The sequence below is a fragment of the Plodia interpunctella genome, chromosome 19 (assembly GCF_027563975.2).
Source record: "Plodia interpunctella isolate USDA-ARS_2022_Savannah chromosome 19, ilPloInte3.2, whole genome shotgun sequence".
Taxonomy (NCBI): Eukaryota; Metazoa; Arthropoda; class Insecta; order Lepidoptera; family Pyralidae; genus Plodia; species Plodia interpunctella.
This window is the reverse complement of record NC_071312.1, coordinates 6580251-6598971: the sequence shown is the minus strand read 5'-3', so window position 1 is coordinate 6598971 and position 18721 is coordinate 6580251. Positions and strand designations below refer to the sequence as shown.

General features: G+C 35.7%; 1 protein-coding gene across 4 annotated transcripts in view; it reads right to left on the bottom strand.

The window, feature by feature from the left end:
* Positions 1 to 18721, bottom strand: part of LOC128678429 (uncharacterized protein) — a 22690-nt gene extending 3969 nt beyond the window's left edge. Inside the window, exons 1-2 of one of the 4 annotated variants that reach the window (XM_053759974.2) lie at positions 18493 to 18721; positions 112 to 190 (exon numbers count right to left, since the gene is read on the bottom strand). In XM_053759974.2, coding sequence (XP_053615949.1) covers positions 112 to 190; positions 18493 to 18535 — 122 coding nt within the window. In that variant the 5' untranslated portion in view covers positions 18536 to 18721. Of the gene's footprint in view, positions 1 to 111; positions 191 to 9745; positions 10056 to 18492 lie in introns of those variants that run through there. The other 3 variants (XM_053759975.2, XM_053759976.2, XM_053759977.2) reach the window with 3 other exon arrangements.

Sequence of the window (18721 nt, the reverse complement as noted above, 5' to 3'; positions counted from 1 at the left end):
TGGAGTAGGTGACAGTTACCAGTCAGCTACCGGTTGACAATTGTTCTACATTCTTCTATTTTTAGGTAATTTGAACGTTGTATTTTGTGCATGTATATTGTATATACTCACCTGGTGTGTGGTTGATGCGCGTGCGGCGGCGCGGGCGGCGCGGGACACACGTCAGCGCACGCCACGCGGCGCATCACTTCTGGAACAAACCACAGGTATGTTAGCCCATTTACCTAATATAAATTTTACATAGGTACATGCAGTTTGAATTACGGAGAAGGACATTAGGTACTTTCATCCCAGAAAAATAAATATTCCCGTGGGAATTTCAGGCTGGCCAAGCGCGGCTACCCGCGGCTTGGCCCTTATCTTGGTAAGTTTATACAAGTGAGCTACCGGCCATACTAGCCGTGTTATTCATAAAAAAGTTTAATAAGGAAAGCTAAAGTATGTTTTGTCTCTTTCTGTCAATGGCAAATATTATAAAATGCGATTGTGACAACCATAGTTTAGTTTCAAGTATACTTTAACTTTTCGATTATATTATTGTAACCCATGCCGATGGACATACAAAATTCTTGTTATTTCCGAGATGCCAAATGATTCATCGCGGTCAGTTTATAAAAATACACAACAAAGGAGCTTTATATTGCCGGTATCGAGAGATAATAATTCATTCCAATTGTTCCTGCTTAGTTCGTTGATCTTATTGTTGGCTAAATAGTGTTTTTGGATACCTTGGGACCTATATACATGTGTCAAATCTAATACAGAAAGATTCTTGTATTAGATTTGACACATCTCATGATGATGTACGTAAACTATTTAAATTTCCTCATTGATATGCTAGAAATCCTATTTACTATCATACAGTTTCTACATCACTACATAATATAAAACAAAGTCGCTTCCCTCTGTCTTCCCTATGTATGCTAGCTATGATTTTGATGCGGGTTTTTTTAATATATAGAATAATTCCTGAGAAAGATTTAGGATTATTTTTTTACCCGCTAGTGGAAAAATAAACTGCAAACAAGAGGAGATACTCAAGTACCTTATATATTCTTACGGAGGAATTACTTTTCAATTCTATGATCTATCAAATCAAAAAAATAATAAAAACTATCTTTCAACGAGCGCAAGGTAGTGTGTCCAGAGAGCTAGTAGTGTCCTCCCTATATCACTTGCATGTGTACTAAGTAAAAAAGCTACCAGCCCTCAAGTCCTTTATCGAAGCGCTTCAAGGCGCGTCATATTCTATTGTCCCTTAAAAATAACTTCACGTATACTTTTTCCATCCCGACTTTCCCGATGTAAACAACGCAAGATTACCTAACCGAATGATTCACGAGTCGTGTCCTAAAAATGCGCGTGCAATTGAAAAAGGCCTGAAACTCGAGCTTGCCCGAAATACATTCGAGCGCCGGCAACGGCCGCGCGCCGCCAAAATTTCAGATGATACCAATTTCGCAACGCACTGCCTTCTTGCAAACACTCTCTGATCTGTGTTCTCGGTTACATTCAAGCGGTGAACACAGAACATGACGCCCAGAAGCCCGTCCGCTTACAAAATAAACCTTAAAATTTTGAAGCGCAGTTTTGAAGATACTGCTAATTGTTTACCAATCCGGCTGCGCCTAACTTCAACTTTTATTGGGAATGCTGTCACTGCCTATCCGTTATTATTGTTTTTTATATCCCTTAGTCGCCTCGTACGATTTCCATGGGAGGATGTAGAATATATGCATTGTTATTTACGATATATCAATTGACCACAAAACCCACTAATTTCTTATTCTAACCGCATTCCCATACACGTTAAAGTTTCGTAAGAATAAGATTTTACTTGTCATGTTTATTTTTTCTACGAAAGGATTGCTTGGTTTCAATGAGTCACTAGATTTATAAGTGTTCATTCCATCTTTCCATGGCAGATTCACGATTTTTTGACATTTATTGGAAAATGGCTCAAAATTATATCCACCTAAAACCAAAGTATATAATCTAATTGCTTATTGAGCTTATATATATATATATATTTTCAGCCATCACAAAATCGTTATACCTACTTACCTCTATAATTATGCCAAATTGGCACGGAACCCTAAAGGCGGGTCTACATCACACTTATACGACTTTTTTCTCACTATAATGTCCGACCTTGTATTTCAATAAGGACTTAAAATATGCATAAATTAGTAAACCACCCACGGCGATCGTAACCCATACTTACCGTCTTTGTATGACTCATATAATTTGTGTTTACACCACGATGATGGGCATTATGAGTCTCATTTCAATATTAACTTCTTAATTGACTATAATATATCAGGTCACTGTGATATTTTAAATAGATGTATAGAACAGTTTCATTCGTTTTAATGATTTCGACAAATTAACATAACGATAAGCAGTGGATATTAACACTTTGGGGGGGGGGGGAGCTGTCATTTCAGCCAGGCAATCTTTGTCGAAAGCACCGCAACTTAACTTCGTAAATATGTAATAAAAAAAACTCTTAATTTCTCAATTGGACTTGGGGAAACCTAACCTAATAACATTCATAATTTGCCGCCCCCTGCAATCTGGCGCCCTAGGCTCCAGCCTACTGATAAATCCGCCACTGACGATAAGTAATATAGTAATATATGTGTCTACTGGAAGATAAATAATTTGAAAAAGACAGCACGTGTTTATTTTATCTCTTTCTATAAAACTGTTAAATAAATAAAATGTATTGATATGATAATGATTTAATTCTAACATATTTGTATTTTTTTAACCTGTTCCGTCCCACTGTTGGGCAAATCCGCTCCATTCGATGCCAAATCCAACCATTCCTTCTTAAAGCTTCGCTGATCATCACTCTGACGCTTCCTTGGAATGCCACATTTCCTCTATCCATACCTGTGTGTCCAGTCCAGTGAGTTTTGAGCTACACAATTGTATATGTATTATTTCATTTATTTTTTTTGCTAACCCAAATGCCCCACTGCTGGGCAAAGGTCTCACCCCTCCCCTTTCATTTCTCTCTATCTTGCGCAACCTCCGATCAATTCTTTCTGAATACCCTCAGAATGAATGAACATCACTTTGTGAACGTTATCAGTAAACCCATGGAATCACTTGGTAAAATCACAAATATAAATATAGAATAGACTGAATGAATAACTTCATAACCATCTGTCTATAATCGATTCTTGTACAAAGGCAATGAAAAATCATCCTACAAACTACATAATATAATTTGAAACAGTATCCCACTGACGAAATAACGAAAATAATTAATATTGGAAAATTATCAAAACTATAAATCAGAATTGTTTGTATAAGTATTTATAGAGCCACACCGACTGTTATACAATTGGCACAATACATTTAAGCGAAGCCGCGTGAGGGAACTTATATTTTACTCGTTACAATAATCTTTATTCCGTATTTTAAAAATAAAACTGATGCTACACTATCGCTAACCTCCAGATGTCGACGGGAATGTATGAACATTGCGTAGTATGTATGAGAGCTTTTATTTACAGCAACGAAAAACCAGTAATGTATGCCGGCAAAGTTTGTCGAACATGTATCCGACAAAGTATCGCGATAATGTATTTTTTTTTGGACGTTCACGTCATGTAGTTACGTGGAAGTGCCACTTGGCGCGCTGCCATCTGTTCGGTTTGGTCGTCACATACTGCTGAATCAAATATAATGTATTTTTGGAATAGGTTCAGAAACTCCCGAATGGGTAAATCGTAATAGATTGTATTATTTTAAACTGATACTTTCAACTTCCTCGAGATTTGATATAGGGCTTTTGACTGAAAAAATTGAGACATTTTCCCGGATTTGTTCCCCAACCCGATTACTTCTGTTTACAAATGCTAGGTTCCTTTTAATTCCTAGGTTAATTTTATTACCTTCTTCCCGCTTTATCTACTCAATCAAGTCAAGTGGCGTGTGGTCCCGACCTAAAATAGAACTATTCCATATCCTCCTGTGGATGTCGACGACTAAAGTATACAAAGCCTTAGCAACTGATAGACAACAATATCATTCCCAAGGAGGGTTAACGTCCGGCACGCGGCCGGTTGTAAAATCACATACAAATCTTCAAAATTTTGAGGATTATTTTTACGCTGACCTTGATCTTCCTGACGTCATAGCCCCGAACGCAACCAGGAACAAGCGAAGATGATTAAGTGATCCAATCAACAATACAATGAAAATAAAGTTTAAATTACTAATGATGACAGTTTAAGAAATTTCCCAAACAGAGCAAGATAAGGTGTAGGCAAGCGGTCCTAATTGTCATTACGGCTATAGTTTGGCCCCGGTCCAAGTGGAACTATTTGGTATATGCTCTATCTGGTGGGCGGGAACTTTTGAACAAATTCATAAAAAAATTAAACTATGTTGGCGCTACTATGACCTTAATTTGTTGGAAGAATACCAATATAGCGATAGGGAGGTGAGCAAAGACTTCAACGGCTGTTTTAAATAGCTTGATAACTGTCATTTTCATGAAAGAATGAATGAACTAAATTTTTTGTGAATTTGTGTTGTGTTCACCGAGGTTAGTGTAAAAAAATACTTTTAAATACATCCGACTGCCGACATATTTACAACCGACTGCGTGCCTGACGTCTACCCTCCGTGGGAATGGTTGTTGGTGGTTGTGTTCAACCATAATATCATGATCATTAGGAAAGGACGATTAAAACGATTCAACTTCAACAAACGATTATGATTGATAAAAGCTACTTAGGTATACCTAATTTGGTATTTACTTGTGTAATACTAACACTGAATGGAAAATTCTTCAGATGTCTTCAAATTCGATTTTAAATGAAATGTCCTTAGAAAAAAATAGAATTCGACAATCATTCCTATAATTTACATACTATTACATATATAAATAATATTTAATATTAGAAGCGCCTAAATATTTAGAATGGTGGTTAAACTAGAAGTGCATTATGATGCAAATGTTGCGCATTTTCTAGTGAACTATGTGCATCGCGCTGTTCGCAAAGGTGGATGTTTTTGTTGTGCATCCGCGTGCATTGAGCAGTCACCCACGATACACATCTGTTTGTTGCTTTGTCACATTATTCCTCGACGTATTCTGCCGCTCGCTCGATTCCGCTCGCGACATATTGCAGCCTAGCTGGGTCCACACTTGTATCATCTTGACCTGTATCAATTAGGCGTATCGGTTCGAGTGCTAGAATCCTAAGTGTGGGCCCCCATTTTAACCATATCGTGTCATTTACTGTGTGATGGCAAAAACTACGTCCACATTAATTGATACTGTATCTTGTCAGCGTATCGTCAACGCGTATATGTAGACGCTTAATTTTTCCTACGAACCTCGTTTCTCGTATAGTCTAATAAATAAATATATTAGGACAAATCACACAGATTGAGCTAGCCCCAAAGTAAGTTCGAGACTTGTGTTATGGGATACTAACTCAACGATACTATATTTTATAACAAATACATATATAGATAAACATCCAATACCCGGGCCAATCAGAAAAAGATCATTTTCCATCATGACCCGACCGGGGATCGAACCCGGGACCTCTCGGTTCAGTGGCTAGAACCTTACCACTGCGCCACCTAGGTCGTCGAAATATGATAATAGAATATGAACTATCTATATGGTAATCATTACAAGATGTAAATATAATATGTGCTACTTATACACTCTGCTTCGGTCAAGTCAATTCACTTAAGCATTCATAATTTTAATTTGTTTACTTCTATAACCATCTGCAACCAATTAGGTATATAGGTACACGGTTTTAATTAGATTCTCAAATATTACCGTTTCAAACCAATACAAGTAGTTAGCGTATGCCTTGTCACGCTTTATTAAATTGAGATAAAACATCTACTTAAGGGCATGCTAATAGCTAAAACTGGCCATATTGGGCACAGAAATATGAGAACAAATGAATCATAAGTGCGTAGGTGAATCCGAACTCGTAGTCCTTATTTCTGCTCATATTAGAGTTCATAAAAGCGTGCAGTTAAATTGTATTAATGTGTAATTTATTGTTATTTTACTATAAAACAAGCAAATCGTGGCTGAACCGTTGTAGGAAGGTATTTTACATAACTCCGGACGCAATATGTAAACAAAAGGCAATTATTAATAAGTTGTGGGCGAATAGTAGATTAGGTTAACTTTATATGAGCAATTTGTCAGTCAAGTTTTTGGACAGAAATATTTTTATTTATATATAGGTACCTAAATATGTCCAAAGACTAAAGGATAAACTAGTAGTCTTTGTACAGAAAGATCTTCACGATCTTTTCAATATATATTTATAATATTTATATATATATATATATATATATATATATATATATATATATATATATATATATATATATATATATATATATATATATATATATATATATATATATATATGTATATATATATATATATATATATATATATATATATATATATATATATATATATATATATATAATATCGAGTATGACAGAAAGTAGACCTTACAACGTTATATATATATATATATAGATATTTTAGTAATAATATCGAGTATTTTTATGCATAGTAATGCTTGCTCAAAAAAAAGACAAATTAATGCCTTGTTCTAAAGTATACTTATATTAAATTATTGTTTATATATATATATATATAACGTTGTAAGGTCTACTTTCTGTCATATCTCTGTGATATATATATATATATATATATATATATATATATATATATATATATATATAACGTTGTAAAAAGCCTTGTTATTTAAACAACGGAGAATGTATAAATTGGCACGCATATCGGGATGGTGCGACAATTTGACACTGCCCATATATGGTCATATAGCCGCTACACAGCTTTCATACAGTAACGAGATAGACAAACAGTTTGACAATCTCTGTACACATGACATACATTGGTAATAAGATTTCTTTGAAATTTGCCTAACGGACGTGCGTGAATACTTTTGGTACTGAACTAATAGCAAAAAGGAATTTGATATTGTTGGTATATTGAAATTTCGCGGACTTTGCTGTTATTTTTAAAAGAATGTAAAGGGGATCATCCTTTGTTTGAAGCACATATTTCTATTTATATGTAAATATATAATTTTTTTTACTTGAACAATGTTGGGTGCTATAAAATAGGATTGTTTTACCGATGCAATCCAAACAAGCAACTTTCTATTGAAAAATGTGTTGATGTTATGATATGACCGACGATGTAATTAAACGTATTTAGCATTATAATTACGTTATTAACAGATGAAGATGATGACGTCATAGGTATTCGGTTATTTTTGTTTTTATTTTAATAAACGGTCGAAAATCGTCATGGAAGTAATAAATAAAATAAATTGACTGACTCAATGGCCCGATGACCGATAAACATAAACACAGGAACGGGCACAACATATCTGGATATGTTGTGCCCGTTCCTGTGTTTATCGTTTGTTTATAATCGCAAACAAATATTCGTGATCACTGTTTCTAACATTTATCCGCGCTGGTAATCGAACCCTTCCAAAATTTCGAACGGGCGTGTTCTACGCTCGTAATAATGTTTTATGGAGTAATTTTTTAATTATTATTATAAGTATATGTATTTGTGTTTTGTTGCTATTTTTATACGGTTTTACCATTACTATTAAAGTAGGTATAAAACTTTTTATATAGAATCCCTAATGGTCATAAGTAGCTATTTTTTGTGATGGCTTAAAAACGATACAACGAGAGGAAACGCGTGTCTTTTCTCATAAAAGCAATTATCGTTTTTATCGACGATTGAAAAACGTAAAATAAACTGAGTACTTACTTCCAAGCAACAAGTACGAAGTAAAATCTTTCAAGTATACATAAATGGGCTTTATACGATATCTAGTTAACTGATAAATTGTTGATGACCTTTTTGGGAGCGTTGTGCCCATTTGTTCGGGTTACATGTCCGGATGCGGCGTGTGGTTCCGCCTTAAAATAGGAACACTGCATGTCCTCCCGTTGAAGGGGCGTATTGTGACCCTTATTCGCCTCATACGACATCCTTTCTTTGTCATAGCTTTGGCAGCCGATGTGCTACCGAGGAAAGTTAACGTTAGGCCAGTAGCCGCAGTAGTGCATTTAACTCACTTATTAGTCCTAAACCTCACGATTTGAGTCAAGCCTTGTTCATTTAATGTTAAAATAAATACATCATATAGCTACAACAAATCCTTTTCTCTTTAGTCTTTTTGGTCAAATCTCTCATCTCTGCATGTTCCCAGTTTCATTCGGGGTTGTGAAGCCACGAACCCCGGTGTCAGCGTAAAAGAAACCCTTTAAAAAAGTCTCTTTGATCAACAACTGTCACTTAATTCTTTCAATTTAAATTGCATTATGACTTGTCGAGTGCAATGTCCATTGCGTAAGATTCTGTATTATAGCACGGATCAATAAGATGATAGGAGACATGATCATAATATATTAATATAACCAATCTATACTGTCAGGCGGTTTAGAAACTGATATCGATATTATACCTTTGAATGTGCTATTTCATATAAAAAGAAAACAGGCGTGCCTTCAGCATGAAATTATAGAATCGATTACTATTTAATAATTGTAAAATATAAACAACATTTTATTATATTGCAATTTTTAAAGGTTACGTCCTTTTTTGTTGATCTATACTGCTGTGTAAGAAAGGCCTTACTAAAAATAAACACTCACAAGGTCTTCAAATTATGAACGTGGTCGTCATTTTAAGATCTTTTAATATGTATGATGTAAAAAATAACATCTTGAGCTTGGTGCTGACATGATGTTGTCAAAGAGGACCTGTGTGCCAATGGTCCGACAACAACAAGGATGCCGCGGACCTTGAAATGGAGACGAAAAAATAGGAAAGCGGATCCTGGGTTGGGAAATCTCTAACATGAGAAAGAGAGAGACAATTCTATTTATTTAAAATTTAAAAAAGTTAAGCCTAGGGCTTTTTATAATAGTCAACCGACAGAAGATGGAGACAAGTTGCTGGAAGTGCAAAATTAAAGACCATTCGGTGAAATCACACTTTAATGAAATCACATTAGGATTTTGTTGCTAGGCCCGCCCAGTTCCCAATCTGCTGTAGAATACATATGAATTTCCGCATCAGGTTTGAATGAGAAAAATAATTATCCTTTGAAATATATAGGTAGCACAAAAGGACAATTAAAAAAACATCCTGCATGGGGATATCCGAATGGTTACATTCGGTTCTAAATAGTAGCACATTAGTAGTAGGTGCAATAACTTGTGTATGAAATTAGAAGGGCAGAGAAAAATCTGTCCAATATAGTTAAATAAAGTCTGTCCAATATAAAAAAAAAATAATATGATTAAAGTATTCAAAACACGTTTTGATCTAGATTCGTTTTTTATAGGTTGCCTAAAAATGGTTCCCAAACTTTAAATCTTGTTCAAACGCTAATTAAACATGGATATGTACAATGTTTTACAATTTAATTAAAATAGAAGGTTAAACTTAACCACCATACCAGTCGAATAAATTAAATACCATTGCATATAAATCAGAGCTAGCGATAGCATATAAGTATAATAACTGATATCGATAACTAATGTAGCTGTTGTAAACAACTATAACTTTAATTAAATTGATTCGATCTACTTAATAATACACTGATAAACTATAAGTTATCAGTAACAATTAGGTAAATAATCCAAATAGTATTAAACAAATGGAAATAATCACCTCCACCTTCTGGCAGCATTTGTGACATCCAAATCCCTTGATCGTCACTTCACAGCATCAGAGCAACACTACACAGAAACACTGCACTATGCACACCGGGTGCTATCACCGACAACCGCTACTAAACTAAATACAGACAACTGCGAGTCGAACCAAAATCGCTCGTATTACTTTCGGTTTTCATACCTAAATTTAGCGGGCACAGAAATAAAATTTGTTTTTACGTGTTTTCCTCGCGTTAGACGGGAATAGAGGACGTTTTTGCAGAGTGTGGTGCCAGCGACGCGCGCGCCGAAACCCGAGATTCGTGCCATATTTGGCAACCACTGGCCGGGATCGCACGCTTTTGGGTATTAGTTTCGGCCGGGGCGCGCGCCCGGCGATGCTCGGCTATTCTCGGCTATTTTCGACGCTTCCGTTGCGTTTATAATCGCAGCGATCAAATGCATCACCTGCCTGTTGCCGTATATGGCGCTAAGTTGATCGGTTACTGTTCAAAAAATATCAACTGTATTCCAAAAAAAGAGCGAGGATTTCCAATCCGGTCTTATTCCTTTTTTATATTGAAATGAACGTAGGAAATTCTAGGGTACCTATCTTAAAGAATATACAGACGACAATGCATAGGTACTCCTATTTTCATATACTCGTATTACAAGTTTTTATCCGCTGCTTCGCCCGCGGAAATTTCCCACGGGAACAGTTATTTTTTCAGGATGAAAGATAGGCATGCTATGTCCTCTATACTTCAAATAACATTTATGCAAAATTTCAAGAAGAAGTTGAGTAGAAAGAGCGTGAAGAGGTAACACAAACTTTTTTCGTACGTGTGGTTCTGCCCTAAAATAAGATCATTCCATATCTTCCCGTAGATATCGTACGAGGCGACTGAGGATCACAAAGCCTTAAAAGCTGATAGGCAACGACAGCATTCACAAAGAGGGTTGACGTCAAGTGGGCGGCCGGTTATAAAATCATTAGGCAAATCTTCCAAGTTTAATGGCAATTTTTTACGCTAACCTTGGACTTGGGGCGTCACAGCTCCGAATGAGATCGAGAACACGCGAAGATGAGAGAGAGAAACTAATATGTACTTACCTACTCATGTATGTACCTATACTGAACATACATCTATTAGCATCATGATTATTGTAAGTAGGTATTTTGTATCTACCATTCAGAGAATAACCTTTAGATTCAGTAAGTTCGGATTTAGTCGTATAAACGCCTTAAAAGGGGGCCGGGATAATGCAAATCCACAATTGGAAGGCTGTCAAGAATTCCAATTTAATTGAGTCATTATCGGATCGCTTACAAATAACCTTTAAAGAAACTCAATTTGCTGTAACCTCTTTCTGAAAGAGGTAATTTAATTAATTTTTACGGTAAGTGATCTCATGATTGTTAGGTACTTTATACACTTTTGTCTGTTGCGTTTGCAAAAACAGACCATAGACAATGAGTCATACTGAATGAAACATTAAAAAATATCAATATAACCAAGAGGTGATTTTGTAATAGTGTAATGTGATTCCTGATGTTTAAGTGTATAATTTGTTGTTTTTACCCGAACAAATCCGGAACTGACCACTACCTATTAGTCATATTAATCTAAAAGTTTTTGCGGATTTATGTCTAGGTTTTAAAAACTTCTGAAAAAAAATCCAGGTAGGTACCTTCATACCAAAGTTAGTTTGTCAAACTGCATGTAAGGAAACTTGCATTGCAATTATTATAATAAATATTATATCTACTTTATTCACTAGCGAGCTAGTCGACGCAACCAGTACTCGCCCACATCACTCGTTTAACCTAATTTTGATGCAAGTAGGTGTCGGTACTTCTATTTCACTGGTTAGGGCACAATCTCTAAAAATGTGGCATCTGTAATAGATTTCACGTAAATTCATTAGTAAAGTCCTCAAAACTGAATCTTCAAGAGCTCACAATGATTTAAGTTCACTGATAAACATATTATTCGCATATGTTAAATAAGTTGATTGTTAGATGAGGCAATTGTATATAGATAAATATTATATTTTGCGCGATAACGTTTAAATCATCACTTTCCGCTGTTTGTCTGTCCCTATGTATCCTTAGATATAGATCTTTAAAACTACGCAACGGATTTTGATGCGAGTTTTTTAATAGATATACTGATTCAAGAGGAAGGTTTATATAATAACATGCATAATCTTGCAACCGTACGAAGCAGGTCGCTTGATTTTTTAGATTTTTATTTATAATTCACAGCGTTCACACAAAATATAGTAAGTACATGATACAGATTTACAAACTGAAATAACGCCAATTAATGAATTCACTGTGATTCATTATTCCCTATCTAAGTATCAGAGAAATAAACCAGCTATAATTATGTATACCACCAGATGATATTTTTCAGAAAGCGTCAATATTATATTATGTTGTTTGTTTGTTACCTCAAATTCAAGTTAAATGCGTGTAGACACTAGTCTTCACGCATTATCTACTGGAATTTATGAAATTTGGTACTGGATGTTATGAAATTTGGTACACAGGTAGAAAATAACTTGGAAAAATATATAGGGTACTTTTTATCCCGAAATTCCCACGGGAGCGAAGCCCCGGTGCGTAGCTAGTAAAATATAATTAGCACAAGCAGTATGAACTATGCTTATGTTACTCCCCCGCTCTGCGCTATGGAGATTCTTATCTGCTGCTATGAGAATTTGACACGCCTTCGTCAATATATTAAAGAGTTCTTGCAATCGCTATAATTTGTAAGTACCTAGTAGAATTATCTTCTTTTTAAATCCATATTTCCATACTAATATTAAAGAAAAATATATAAAATATTTCTAGTTTGTTATGAATAAACTCTAAAACTACTTGACCGATTTTTATTATATTTGACACAAATATAGACAAAACATTTAGGAGTAACATAAGCAGCTTTTTTACCCGAGCGAAGTCGCGACGGGCCGCTAGTTTAGCTATAAAAATATTCATCCATACATGCCAACTAGTCACGTTTCCTTACCTACATTGTAGAACTAAAATGGATTTTGGGAATAGACAAAGTAAACGGAGGCGCATTCAGTGCAAAGATTATATAAGCACCTATATATTTTTTTTATTTACTCAATATTTACCCAGATGGCACAAAGGGCGGGGCATAAAAGCATTCAGAAAAACCGCAAGATTACGGAATTTGATTTTGTATAGAACAGCAGATTAATCAATCTGCTGTTCTATACAAAATCAAATTCCGTAATACAATCGTATTACAGTCGTTAAAACCAGCCAATCCTCATTCCGCGTGGTGGGTCATGACCCATACTCCTTATCCATCTGTAAGGAAGGCCTGTGACCCAGCTGTGGGGACGTTTATATGGTGATGATCATGGACTGAGCGAGCATGTAGACAGAATGCCAATGTACAAAAAGTCATCAGGTATGTATACGGTCAACAACACATCCACCTACCCAAACTCATAGCAAAATCGTCGTTATTAGGTACCGATGTAACTTGAACTTACAACTAAACTACTTAACTAACTACTAACTTGATGTGCTGTTGATTGTACGAACGCCCACGGGGATGGCCCGGTCTTCGAACCCACTCCCCCGCGGTAACCAGACGAGATCCGATGACAGACGCCGATTTAATGGAGTCGATATTGACTGTGCTAGAAAGTAATTTAATTATGAAATGTATGATTGATTTATTGGGATGAATGTGGGACGATAAGGTACGATTCTGCTAAACCGACCGTGCGACTGTACTTTTTAAAGAATGGATCCGATCTTATAAAGATTACGTATTGGTTATTTAATGATATATATGATACTAGCTTTTGCCCGCGGCTTCGCCCGCGTGATTTTTCCGGGATAAAAGGTGTCCTACGTCCTTCTCCGTCCTTCAAACTATTTGCAAAATTTCAAGAAGATTGGTTGTGTAGATAGTGCGTGAAGATATAAAGAAACTTTCGCAATTATGATATTAGATAGGATTAGGATACCTATATATAATAATATATATATTTTCATTACGACCACGAAATGTTATTATTCACATATGTCAGACAACGGTCCGAGAAATCTGTGATCGATAGAAGTAAAGAATATATTTTTAAATTAGAAGTAGAACTAGTTCATAATATAGTTTTTTACTATTATTTAAAATTTGTTTTGTACCGCTATTAATTTATGATTACTTTCTGGCGTCTTAAAATAAACTACTCTTGTGTGCATCGCCGGATCTGACTTGATTGAATCCAGTGTATCGGAATCAGTCCTTAACAAAAATTAATTAACTCTGTACTAGGCGGGCCTTAAAAGGATACGTACTGTATTTCAATGCTAGTTATATTATTTACTACCTTTGCCCGCGGCTCCACTCGTGGCCAAAATTAATCTACATTATTCTCCAGTTCTCCACTCCTCCAACTAGGTATATCTCCACATAAAAAAATATGCTACGTTTTGGCGTGAAAGAAAGACAAACAAACACACTTTCACATTATATATTAATACGGAAGTATGGATTATAGTTATATAATTGTTGCTAATTTTTATAAAATCTCTGAACGTAGAATGCTTACCTACATTAATTTTTATTCTGATTAGGTAGTTTCACAAAACTATTTCATACTGGCATATTATTGATGTTCTGTTCTTCTAAGGGTGGGTTGCACCGTCTACTTTAATGTATGCAAAAAAATTAAAATTAATTTTGTCTAAACGTCAGCGGCGCGCCTGTTAAAATCAACATCAAATTTGACGGTGCAACTCTCCAATTCACCCTTAATCGGTCACTCTTGACAGACTGGTTGTGGTTGCGCCGATGGTGGCATGGGATCACAGGCTTATATTACGGTTAATTTAAAAGTCAGTGCATGATATCTTCTGTGCTGTCCGACCCTTGGCCGAAGGCTGTTGCTTACGCGATTGATCTCCACTTCTGTCTATTGCTTGCATTTTTGGTGCACTGGTGATCAATGAACGATAAATTATTCTGACATAAGTATACTAATATTCGAAATGGTTATAAAATATTCTGCACGCATTATTCTACTTTAATTAATAAAATTTGACTTTCAATTAGGTAAATTTACGATTGTAGCACAGCTGTAGGTACATATTATAACCAATAATAACAAGGAGCAAACATTGTACAAGTTATACCACATTCCGATACTGACACTAATGTATTTCGCACTTCTCATACCTATTTTGTAAATTTTGTATTAAGTAAGTAGTTTTATAAGATATAGATGTTGCCCGGGCTTCGCTCCTGTGGGAAATCGAGATAAAATATAGCCTATAGCAATCTTGGACAATGCACCTTTCTAAAGGTGAAAGAATTTTTGAAATCGGTTGGTTAGTTTCGGAGACTCAAACATACAAAGTCACAAACTCACAAACGCTTACCTCTTTATAATAATAGTATAGACTAGGCTTCCTTCTTCTTCGGCTTCGCTCGGGTAAAACAATAAAAAGTTGCATATGTTACTCCTGAACGTTTCTACTATCTCTGTGCCAAATATCATCAAAATCAATCCAGTAGTTTTTGAGTACCTACCTATATGCAATCATTTCTCTGTTAGAATGGAGTAAATTATAAACTTCATTGAGGTAAATTAATGTAAATTATCTTCATGAATATGGAACTTATTTAAAAACTAGCGACCGGTCCCGTTTTCGTTCGGATAAAATCATAATCATACAGATAATCCTTGATCAGGAATCACATTATCTATTGCTCAGTTCGACCACTGCTGAGCAGAATGCCGAAAGAAACTAATAAATAAGTACCTACCTAGGTATATACGATTTCGGCGTTTATTTTCTTTTTTTGTTAAATTACTTTGATACTTCTGCTTACTATGGACACGGGGGGCTCCAGTCGAGCCAACCAGGTCCCAAATTCATCACTTATTTACCTACTTTTGAGTAAATAACATCACGTCGACACTCGAAGTTTTTGTACATCGTTATGACAACAAAAATGGTCGTCAGTTTTTGCGGTGGATCGGTGGCGTGGGATCATCTTTTGGATATTGCGCGCCTTTTGAGTAACTCGCCTACGTCGCACGCGCATTGCAATGTGTAGTTAGTACATCATTAATGAAACCCGTCAGTTTTGTGTTTGTGGAGTACGCAACGTGAAGACAGACGACGTCGCTAAAATAGCTAACTCCGTATTTCCGTGTTTAATATGAGATCACAAACTTTAGTATTTATAATATCAGTAGGTTTAGTCAGATAATCTATTCACGCAATAATGCTTATAGGGGAATGTTTAAGCGGTTATATCGTACATAATAGTTCCAAGTTTTATCTAGTTAGTTCCTAGTTTGGTTAATCTGCCGGCGGCTAGTAAGTCTATCATACTGAGCGGCTGATTTGGAGAATACGTATTATGGTCATAATAATAAAAAATACAAGTATCTTTAATCTTTCGGCATTTGCATTGCAATATTGCAATTTTGTTTAGTTATTCGACCAAAAATATCATTGTCTCAAACAATCTTGGCGCGTTTCTTTGAGATAACGTGAGATCTAAGAGGGGGGTTTCTTTGCTCCGCGTATATTAGCCTCGCAATTCAGCAGGGAAATGCTGCCAGCATTTTGGACACAAATGCTTCGATGCGGCACGTTCGAGATGATTTTAATTAATAAGATAGTTACTAAGCAGGAGTTCGAATATCGAAATAATATCACGTCTTTTCAAAGAAATATGCCAAAGTCTCAATTTATAAAATTAATTTCGAAGTGTATTTGGCTGTCTTTGGTAATAACGTGGTAATAACCACAGATAAAATTATTTCTTTTCTCTTTGGTAATAACGCAGAAATGACAGTCATAAAATTATATAGATGGTTAACAGAGTCTATTCTCACAAACGACGTAGAAAGTGTGACTTGTAGGAAAGGAATGTGAAACACAGAACTACACCCAGTTACTAAGGGCCACCTTAGCCATGCACCACTACTGGATGATACAAAATATGTTGAGAGGTGACCAGTTGGTAACTTTAACATAATTACTTAGGTATCTATCTAGATAGACTAAAAAAACATTTATTATAAGTACATTATCATAAGTACATTATAAAAAATCCAACATCTGCGATTTATGGCATTGTAAATATTTTTGGAAGCGGTGGTGGTGTAATGGTTGAGACGACTGCCACGTGAGTTTGTATACCAATTTGACTCATAAATGTAGTAGTTTTCATCGACCACCAAATGCTTCCGGTGAAGGAAAATGTCATGAGGAAACTTGCACTCGATTATTTACTTGTTTTTTTTTTGATTATTTACTTGTGTGTGAAATGGAGTAGGCAATGGGTTTACCATTACTCTCGATGCTTGATGGCCCTTGATGGAGTAGTTTATACTCCATAGTGCCAAGAAAGTCGTTATGTGTTTCATTCTACGTAATGACTACGTTCCTCAGCCATGAGGTATGCTATGAAAAAGAGACATATTTTTGTATACCTGAACAAATTACATACTTTTTGTACTCACCCCAAATATGTTATTTTCTCTCTGCAGTAGATAAGTTGAGTCATTCGTATTTCACAAACCGCGCCATCGCCTACCTCATCCCAATCAGGCGGTACACAAATAATCAAAATGCCCTCCCAAAAAGACACAACCTTAAACTAAAACATCTTTAATATTGTATTCAGATTACTTATAAGCTGTAACAGCAGTCATATCTCCATCATAAATCGATTAAAAGCCAAATTTGTGAGCAAAATCGATTGTGTTCAGATAACCAGGAACCAATAAATATCTTACATTTTAGTATACACCCGAAACGGGCTGGACGGCCTCGTCGATATTTCCTTAAAGTTAACCAATAAGCCCATACTTATTGGGTATACTCCACAGATAGCATTGTCTGAGCCAGTTATGGTTTATGGTCGTCCGCCATGATGCGACCATCTTCGGAAGTCGGTTACTCATTAGTATTTTTGGCGCGAAATCAAAAGTGCACTTACTGACCTGCGCAAATTGAAAATACCGGTAGCAATTAATTCGGTGTCAACAATCTTGGACGCTTTATAAGAAACATTCGTGTAGCTAGTACCTATATGGTGAAATTTATTTATTTTTTATTCAAATTGTATTTATCAAATTGGTATAAAAAGTATACTCAAACAGTAAATTTTCTGAAATACTTATCTGAAAATAAATTGATGAGTAAGGAGCAATGTGATAGTCTATCAGAAGTTTAGGGCGGTACATCGGTAAGGTAGGTGCGGACACGGACATCCATAATTTGTTACATACACATCCTCACCACAAGCCACGTGATAAGACGAATAATGGCGTACCATGAGTCAATGCCGCCGGGGGGGATTATATTTTGCCGCCCCTTAGATGGGCGACGAGGCGTGCGGGTGTTTCTGAAATCTCGTGTAAGTGTCAATTTTACCGCTCTCCTTATTGTGACGCCCGCACGTTGATAATTTGTTGTTATTTATTATAAATAAACATTTTATATCGTTATATTGGTATCATTATGTGGTGTTTATATAGATAAACATTCAAGACTCATTTTCCTCATTTTCATTTTGCATGTTGACCTTATTGGGGATCGAACCCGGGACCTCCAGTGTAGTTGACTGTGTCTGTGACTCTGCGTGGTCATTACTAGGATTATAAGTACCTAATGATTGTAGTTGTTTCAGAACCATTAGATTACTGATGTAAATATGCTGATTTTCAGTTGAACAGAATTATACTTACGATTAGTAAATGTATTCGAAATCCAGTCTCCAACTCCACACATTAGACACAATGCCACTACAGATCAATCAACCACAATCACTGACTAACAACCGACCAAACCACTTAAACTCACAACATAAAAATAGTGACTGTTCACTAATTAAATTATGATCAAAATTAGTTATGGTCAACTGAAAATTCTAATTTGGCGCGCAAATTAATAAAGATGGCGGCACGAAAACGTCAA